Source organism: Orycteropus afer, unplaced genomic scaffold (assembly GCF_000298275.1).
Source record: "Orycteropus afer afer isolate SDZICR_OR568_19922 unplaced genomic scaffold, OryAfe1.0 scaffold00490, whole genome shotgun sequence".
Lineage (NCBI taxonomy): Eukaryota > Metazoa > Chordata > Mammalia > Tubulidentata > Orycteropodidae > Orycteropus > Orycteropus afer.
The window spans coordinates 622,960-632,657 of NW_006922077.1; the positions used below are offsets into that span (position 1 = coordinate 622,960).

At 39.8% G+C, this 9,698-nt stretch overlaps 1 protein-coding gene across 1 annotated transcript; it reads left to right on the forward strand.

Moving 5' to 3' along the window:
* Window positions 1-1,801: 1,801 nt before the first annotated feature.
* LOC103209287 (microtubule-associated protein RP/EB family member 1-like) lies at window positions 1,802-2,609 on the forward strand. Its single transcript, XM_042782860.1, is given in 2 exon segments — window positions 1,802-2,581; window positions 2,583-2,609. Coding segments are annotated over 2 exon segments (807 nt in total).
* Window positions 2,610-9,698: the final 7,089 nt, after the last annotated feature.

Below are 9,698 nucleotides of genomic sequence, written 5' to 3' on the forward strand. Positions count from 1 at the left end.
TAGTCACATAAAAAACACCCTCCAAACTAGAGGGATCCAGAATCTTTATGCAACTTACTTTAGTCCAACATAACTATATCCCTCTAAAAAACAAAATTACCAATACTTTTCAATTTCCTTACTCGTTATTCCAGCAAATCTACTGCTAAGAATGTATCCCACGAGCACACTTACATAAGTATAAAAACAGTTGGACAAAGATATGTAGTACTACATGTTTTTAGCTACTATGAATATTCTAAATGTCCATCAACAGGAGACTAGTTAAATAAATAATTGTTCATGCATAGAATGGAGTACCATTAACTGCTAGAAAGAAAAAGGTTCTAAGCACATAACTACTAAATCTGGATGATGGGTATGTGGGGAGTCTACCATACGTTTTCTGTAACATTTGTATATAATTGCAATTCTCCATAATAACAAGCTATCAAGAGACCTACCACTTACTGGGATAATTATTACTACTTCATAGAGTTGACGTCAGGATTAAAAGAGAATACATGTAAAACATTTAGAACGATGCCTAGTATATAACAACTAATGTTTAAATAAAGATTGTATTATTAGTAGTAGTAGTATGATTTGATGATATAGAAAGACCACACATAAAAAACAATTCAGACAGATAGTATGCATAGTGTACATACACAGACCATACATAAAATATTCCAGGAAGGTTCTCTGGGAAGTCAGATGGGTGTGGGGAGAAGGGATACTGACTTTTCTATTTATATATCCCTCTATATACTATTTAAGGAGCTCTGGTGGTATATTGGTTAAGGCATCTGGCTGCTAACCAAAAGGTCAGTGGTTTGAACCCACCAGCTGCTCCACGGAAAAAAGATGAGGCAGTCTGCTTCCATAAAGATTTACAGCTTTGAAAACTCAAATGGGTCTTGCTATGAGTTAGAATCAACTCAATGGCAATGAGCTTGGTTTGGTCTGGTATATACTGTTTGATTTCTGACTAGTATATGTAAGGCCTTTTATAGTTAAATGACTTAATACAGCTATAAGGAACAAAAATTTATAAAATAATTCAACTGTTATAATGTATTAGACTATATAATAGCCAGACATATGTGCAAAGAGCCCTAAGTAAAAGATGTTTGTGATTATCCTTGTTGGAATAGTTTAAATAAACTGAGATTCACTTTCAACTCTAATACTTTCCTCCTCTTTTCCACTGTAAATAAAAAAACAAGAGACAGTAATATTGTTTGAAAGATAATCTGTGCCCAACATAGTCCTCCCTTACAAAACTCCTTACATATAGTTTTACCCTTCCCTGAAGAGCATTTATCTATTATGGCAATCCTACAAAAGAATAAAGGCTAGGAACATTAAACTTGTGTCTGGGCTTGAAGTGTCACTTGGTCCTAATGACCTACTACTTAACTCAGAGATAAACTACTTTGCTTCACTGGGACCATGTACTTGGAGTGAAATAGAATCTTCTGAAAATGTGTGATATAATCAGAATGAAAAGATCAATGGCAATGTTTAAGAGCAAAATAGTGAATCTAATAGAATTGTCTGCTCTGTACTAAGATTATAAAAAAGGGATAGTTACACATCAACAGTTTTTTCAGGGGGTTCTTCCTCTTTGACAGGCAGTTCTATGGGCTTCGGTTCTTCTTCCTAAATCCAAATGAAACAAGAAGGTTAACATAAATCAAGAGTAAATATCCAGAGGTCATCGCGCGGGCGGGCGGGCGGGGTAGGGCGGTTTGAACAGGACGGAGACGGAACCGGAGCGGGTTACTGGTACCGGACGCGGTTCAGCCGAGAGCCGAAGATGGCAGTGAACGTATACTCGACATCAGTCACCAGTGATAACCTAAGTCGACATGACATGCTGGCTTGGATCAATGAGTCTCTGCAGTTGAATCTGACAAAGATCGAACAGTTGTGCTCAGGAGCTGCCTATTGTCAGTTTATGGACATGCTGTTCCCTGGCTTCATTGCCTTGAAGAAAGTGAAATTCCAAGCTAAGCTAGAACACGAATACATCCAGAACTTCAAAATACTACAAGCAGGTTTTAAGAGAATGGGTGTCGACAAAATAATCCCAGTGGACAAATTAGTAAAAGGAAAGTTTCAGGACAATTTTGAATTTGTTCAGTGGTTCAAGAAGTTTCTTGATGCAAACTATGATGGAAAAGACTATGACCCTGTAGCTGCCAGACAAGGTCAAGAAACTGCAGTGGCTCCTTCCCTTGTTGCTCCAGCTTTGAATAAACCGAAGAAACCTCTCAGCACTAGCAGTGCAGCTCCACAGTGGCCCATTTCAACACAGAGAACTACTACAACTTCCAAGCCTGGCCCAGGTGTGGTGAGAAAGAACCCCGGTGTGGGCAATGGGGATGACGAAGCAGCTGAATTAATGCAGCGGGTCAACGTATTGAAGCTTACCGTCGAAGAGTTGGAGAAGGAGAGAGACTTCTACTTCGGAAAGCTAAGGAACACTGAATTGATTTGCCAGGAGAATGAGGGGGAAAACGACCCTGTATTGCAGAGGATTGTGGACATTCTCTATGCCACAGATGAAGGCTTTGTGATACCCGATGAAGGGGGCCCCACAGGAGGAACAAGAAGAGTATTAACAACAGCCTGGACCAGCAGAACAGCATCTGAATTCTTCACTCCAAATCATGTGCTTAACTGTAAAATACTCCCTTTTATGATTCTTAGAGGACTCACTGGTTTCTTTTCATAAGCAAAAAGTACCTCTTCTTAAAGTGCACTTTGCAGAAATCTCACTCCTTTTTCCGTAAGTTTGAGTTAGGAGCTTTTACCTTGTCGCAGAGCAGTATTAACATCTAGTTGGCTCATCTAGAGAACAAAGAGGCTGACCATGGGGCTCACCATGTGGTTGCTGGAGTAGGTGTCAGTAGAGAAATGGAAAGACTGAATTAAATTTTAAGCTAATGTGAAATCTTGGCAGAGAACGTTTAATAAATAAATGCCTTAAGAGTATTCAAAATATGCTTCCATATTTCAAAATGTAAGTGTAACATGACAGGAGATTTTGTGTGTTAGACATTATTTAGGAAGGAAGGACCAGACCTTGGAACCTTTGTGGAACCTGCTGTTGATAGGCCTTGTAGGGTTGCTTGAATCCTTGGAGGCCAAGACATTGACCCCAACAGGAAAGTTTAGGAGTTGCTCTGTAAAGCCATTTGGTGTCACTGACCACTTGCATCCTTGCTGAAAATAAATATCAAGAGGCATTGTTGCCTGGATGACTAGAGAGTGTGTTCCAGCCCTGAGGTGCTCGATTTTCAGTGAGCATGTCTCCTCCTGATTTTCCCCAAAATTTCTTTGTACTGTGTTTTTTGGGAAATAAGGTTTGTCTGGTTTTTCAGTCTAACAGCTACTTTTGGGGATGTGCCCACATCTATGTGATGTGAATGGTGGCTGTGTCCCATTTTACTGTCCTTTAAGTTTACATTGAAAGTGCTTCTCTTCTCTGCTCCCCTTGCCCACTGGGGATTCCTCTTTGTTGGCTCCTCAAAAGTTTTCTGCTTCAAGTGGACCTAAAGCAGACTGGTGATGATGCTGCAAGTTCCTTCTGGACCTCTGGCAAAGGGAGTGATCAGTGAAGGCCCCCACTGCCTTGGGATCTGCAAGGATTGGCTGTTTTTGGTACCTGCTGTCCACAGCTCTCCACTGTTAACGGAATACTTTGCCAGTGCACTAATCTCTTTGGAGATAAAATTTGTTAGCGTGTTACTAAATGTTAATTTTCTTTTGCAGAAAATACAGTACCATGTCTGATTTAATTATTAATATTTAAAATACTTCATTCCTTAACTCTCCCTCATTTGCTTCGCCAATGGCCTATTCAGTCCCCTTGTTTGGCAGAATTCTGCAAAATGTGTGTCACCCACTGCTGAGATTGTTCAGCCCCTGATGTGTTTGTATTGATTTGTTTCTGGTGGTAGCTCGTCCTAAAAATGTGTGTAGAAAACAGGTATTTTATGATGAAATTGTTGTGTAGTGCATGCTTCGTGTGGAATTCAGAGGAAAAAAACAGATTCAGTGATTAACAATGCCAAAAAAAAAAGAAAAAAATACAAGTTATTAGCCATTGTTCAGACGACAGTGGTGCTATTTCTCTTTCGTGGCCTTTTAGACTTTTGTTGCCCTAAAATTCCAGTTTACTGGGAACCCACTTTCCACCTGGTCTTTCTTGACAGGGTTTTTTCTACTTTAAACAGTTTCTAAATAAAGTTCTGTATTTCAAGAGTGAAAAAAAAAAAAAAAAGAGTAAATATCCACCAACAGTAGAACACCAGAACTCCAAAATCAATGAGTTTGTCAAGATCTTCTGCTAAAAAGGCAAGGAGGCCGCATCTTCTGACCTCCTTTAACCACACAAGAGGAAGACAGACTCACCATCAGTAGTAGCCCAAGGCCTATTCCTGCAAGGCCAAACATGCTGCCTCCCTCCAATCCTTCAGTCCTCAACCGTTCCTTCCAAAGCACCTACCACCTCTCTCCTGGGTTTGATAATTCACTGCAGTGGCCACACAGAACTCACAGATTACGGGGTTTAATTAGGGAAGCACCAGGTTACAATTCAAGTTCAGGAAAAACGCTGTCTCTCTCCCAGCCCACCGTCTCTCAGCCAACAGTCTCTCTCCCAGCAGTGCGTGTCCCTCGGTGTCTCACTCAGCTATGAGTGTCTCTTGCGTCTCTTTCCCAGCAGCACGTGTCTCTTGGGAGCGCATGTCTCTTTCAGCAACACGTCTTCCTCAACCAGCAGTCAGAGAGAGAGTTCTGCCTCTAGAAGGCCTCCTTTGAGCCCGGCAGAGTGGATAAACCAACCCTCATCACATCAGAATTCTAAGCACCTGAGAGAAAGCGGGACCCTCCCAGAACACTGTTTTGTGCCACTCTCAAAAGAAATACCCCAGGTGGACAATCAGGAGCTCCTCAACTGCTCATGGCAAATTCCACCTCAGAGTTTACAAAGACTTATGGGTGGAAAACACATTAAGTAATTTACTACACCGCACCTTCACTCCCTTTTTATACCTAAGTCCACTAATGACTGATGTTAAGCAATGTGGCCAAAGCAGTGGCACACTGTCAGGCCGGTAACTCACCTTCCTCTCTTCAACTTACCTCTGTCTCATCTCCTAGTACATCTTCTTCATTCGCCTCCTCTTCAGCTAAAGAATATTAAAGCATTCAGGTCACTGTACTTAGGCTAAAACTGTAATTACATGCTTTCTTAAAATAAAATTCAATAAGGAAGACCTGACGCTCTGCAGTGCAGTGAATTACTTGGTATGGTTTTTCTAGCCTAGTCTTTATAATTCCCACAGGATGATTGGGTGGGACCATGCAAATAAGATGTGTAGAACTCTGATGTTGGGATTGGTTAGTTTTGTCACTCTGGCAGGCTTAAAAATGAGCCCTTCTAGAGGCAGAGCAGGGATCTCACTGCCATCAAGAGAGAAAAGCTGAAGGTGAAGTGGAGTGCATCCTTGGACCTGAGATCCCTGTGCTAGACCTCCTTGGCTGAGAGACGCTCTGGTGGAGAGATGCCCTGGAGGAGAGACGGTAGCAGTGGAACCAAGAGGCATGAGACAGAGTGTCAGGCTTACCTGGCCTACAGAGGCAGAGGCCAGGACTAGCATCCCAGGGCCAGAGAAGAGTGTCTGAGGGCACAGCAGAGATAAGACTGTTCTAATCGAAGAGTTGACTCTCTCTCTGACTGCTGGTTGAGGAAGACGTGTTGCTGAAAGAGACATGCGCTCCTGAGAGACACGTGCTGCTGGGAAAGAGACGCAAGAGACACTCATAGTATCCTGAGAGTGTTCCTGAACCTGAATTATATATAGCCTGTTACTTCCCTAATAAACCCCATAGTCATGAGTACTATTTGAATTCTGTGTGGCCATCACAATGAATTATCAAACCCAGCAGAGAAGCAGTGAGTACTGTGGAAGGGATGGTTGGTGTCAAAGTTGGTAAAGAGGCTGGCAGGTGGCAGCATGTTTTGCCTCAGAGTAGTAAGTCTTGGGCTGCTGATGGTGATTTTGTCTCCCTCTTGTAAAGTTAGTCTAGGTCAGAAGACGCCACCTCCATGTCCTTTTTGCATGCTCATATAAAATTTGCTCCATATGAAGAAGATAATAACTCTATCTCTACCTAACAATACAAAGTTGAACTCTACTGGGATTGAAAAACTAAACAAGGTGAGATGAAACTACAAAATTAATAAAAGGCAATGTAGGAGAGTATCTTTTGAGATTTAATGGTGGAAAGGATTTCTAAAAACCCCCAAAACAAAAGAACAGGTAAAAAATTAAAAATTTTTCAAATTAAGGAATTTTACGTAACAAAGAACACCACAGACAAAGTTTACATAGAATATTTATGTCTAAAACCAACAAAGGAATAAATACTAGTATATAAAAGAAACTCCTGTAAACCAACAAGCTAATGAGAGAAACTCCAATAAAAAAAAAAAAAAAATGGACAAAGAAGAAGAAATTTAAATAATCAGGAACACAAGAAATGTTTAAACTTTCCAATATTACAGAAATTAAAATTAAAACAATGAATAGATTAGCAAAAATCAGGACACCTGAAAGGACAGTGCCAAGTTTAGGTTTGTGGAAGTGTAAGAACCCTCATGTACTGCAGATGAGAATACAGATTGACGCAACAATCGTAGAAAAACATTTTGGCAGTGCTCAGTCATAGTAACGGCACATTTACAAACATATATCACCTAGCAGTCTCATTCCTGGGTATATATCCCAGAAAGATTCTCACACAGAACAGAAGGGGTTATCAAAGAAGTAGTTTATCCCAGTGTTACTTTCAGCAGTAGGGACTTAGAAGTAATATAAATGCTTGTTATTGGGTGAATTAAATAAAAATGTGGGGGCTATGTATCACAGAACACTATGTAGCAACTGGAATCAACAGACTAGATGATCATACAGTCATATACCACAATGATACATCTTTTAAAATGACAGTATTTTGAGGGAAAAAAGTGAGAAATACAATGAGGCTATTTTATTTATAGCATCTACATAAATATTGTACACCAAACAACACTGCATGGGTTACAAGGACAAAGATGAAAAATACATAGCAAACACATTAGAATGATAGCCTAAGAGGGTAAAGGGAGTAAAAGGAGGAGTAGCAATAAATACATAAATAAAAATTAAAGAGGGGACTTGTATGACCTAGGATCATAGTATGCCTTAAACATGATTTGTTTGGCTTAGAACAAACAAATAAACCTAGTACCTCAGTTTATGGATCTCAAGGGTCAAAAACACATTTTTTTTTTTAATTTTATTTTGATTTGGGTGAAGATTTACAGAGTAAATTCACTTTTCATACAGCAGTTCACATATACTGTCTCATGTCATTGACCAAAATTTACAATGCAACATCTCCCCTCCCACTTCCTCCCCATAGTTACTTCTTCCCAGTGTCCATCCCTCCGTACTCTTCTGCGCCCTGAGCTGTCTCCCTGTGCATAAGCAGCCCTTCCTTCTCCCATGATTGTTCTCTCCAGGGTGTGAAAAACACATTTTTTATTTCACAGATCAGGATCAGACATTTAGCCACGTAAAAGTGACTGTCCATGGTACCCTAATAATTTCTGGCTTAATAGGAATTAAAACGCAAGTCTTCTAATTCTCTGGTTAATGACCTTGTATTACTATGTTACTTTTTAAATAACTTGCTGAAATAAAATTATAATGTTAAAAAAAAGGATTATTTCTTTGCATATAGCCACTGTTTTGGATGACGAAGACCATTTCCTTGATGCAGGGAATTAAGCACTTACATCACCAAAAACCTAAATGAAAAGAGGAAATCTACGTGACAGAGCCCAAAAATTAATCTCCTCACTCAAATCAACTCCGTGCCTCCACGAAGCACTCACCATGCTCTTCAAGGTATACCTGGAACTTGCTGATGAGATCTTGTTTTATTCCCTTGGTCTCCAAACCATGAGCAAGACATTCCTGCTTTAGTTCAGCAAGCTGAGAAAAAATAATAAAAATAAAAATAATAAAGCTTTATTAGTTAACAGGATAAACCCTGGTCAATAAAAAGAGGTAGTCCTTATAAGAAAAAAAAAGTTCAAGCCCAAACTACTGTGCTTTAATTCCACCAAGCCCCTGGGCCCACAGAAATGGTCTATTTCCCTCTAGTAATATTCAATATTCAAGAATACTTTTCTAACCGATGCAAAAAAATACTCAATGCCATCCAGTCTATTCTGACTCATAGCAACCCCCGTTGGGTTTCTGAGGCAGTAAATCTTTATAGAAGTAGATTGCCTAGTCTTCCTAGACTAGGAAGTGGCTGGTGGGTTTGAACCACCAACCTTCTGGTTAGCAGTCAAATGCCTTAGGCACTAAATCAGCAGGGCTCCTTAACCACAGAAATAGGGATTAGGACTTACAACACATATTTTTGGGAGACACAATTCAACCCATAGCAAGCGCAAAGAGGGTTAACAGTATGATTTGTTACCAAAGTAATTCCAGGTTATGGGTAACTGAAATACAGAATCTATAATAAATGATGTAATAGGCTTACTAGGTTCCATATTCTTATTTTAAGAAGGATACTGACATGCTGATCTAAGGAGAACAAAGCAGGAAAAGGAAGGCTCCAGAGATCCTATATGCAGATCAGTGTAATAGATGTTTGGCCTGAAAGAGGACTTTGCTAACAACTTGCAAGAGGAGGGTGACGATGGTTGCACAACTTGAAGAATGTAATAATCAGTGTCACTGACCGTACATGCAGAAACTGCTAATTAATAATATGTTCTGCTGTGTATATTCTCAACACCACCACAAAAAAATAAAGGACAATCTTGCTGGTTTTGAAGTACAGTTAAGACCAATCATTAGAAGATAGAAAGATTCCAACAGAAGAAAGAACGTAAGGGAGTATGCTCAGCACTGGTGGTGCAGTGGTTAAGGCATTTGGCTACTCACCAAAAGATGGATGGTTTGAACCCACCAGCCACTCTGCAGAAGAAAGAGGAGGCAGTCAGTCTACTTTGTATAGATTTACACCCTTGGGGATCCTATGGGACAGTTCTACTCTGTCCTTTAAGGTCACTATGAGTCAGAATTGATCCTATGGCAGTGAATTTGGTTTTTGGTTTTACCTCAGCATCTACAGAAGGTTTTCAACCCAGGGAGCATGCCCAATAAATTTTGAAACAATGGAAGAAAACAGAAATGGAAAGTAAGTTTTAATGATGCTGTAACAATTGGGGAGGTAGGACGTTTAGTGAGTAGGGCAGGCAGGCAGGGATTCCATGCAGACACTTGTCCTACCCAACACGCCAATAACACCACCCTCTATTGAGAAACATAGTAATCATTCATGAAAAATGTTGTATTTTTAAAAAGCCTTCTGAATATAAAAACTGCTGAGTGGCAGCAGCAGTATCATAAATAGTTGAGTACACAGCCTCTGAAGTCAGATTGCCTGGGTTCAAATTCCACTTAACAACTAGCTGAAAATAATTTCTCTTCACACATATTTCAACACATTTACATCAGCAGTAGAATGAAAAACCTTTTAAACCACAAATAAGAACTTCTATCAAGTCTTACTCATTGTTACATGAATTTGAGTTTTAACTACTTAAAATAATTTATTTTAAAAGCAAAGTATAT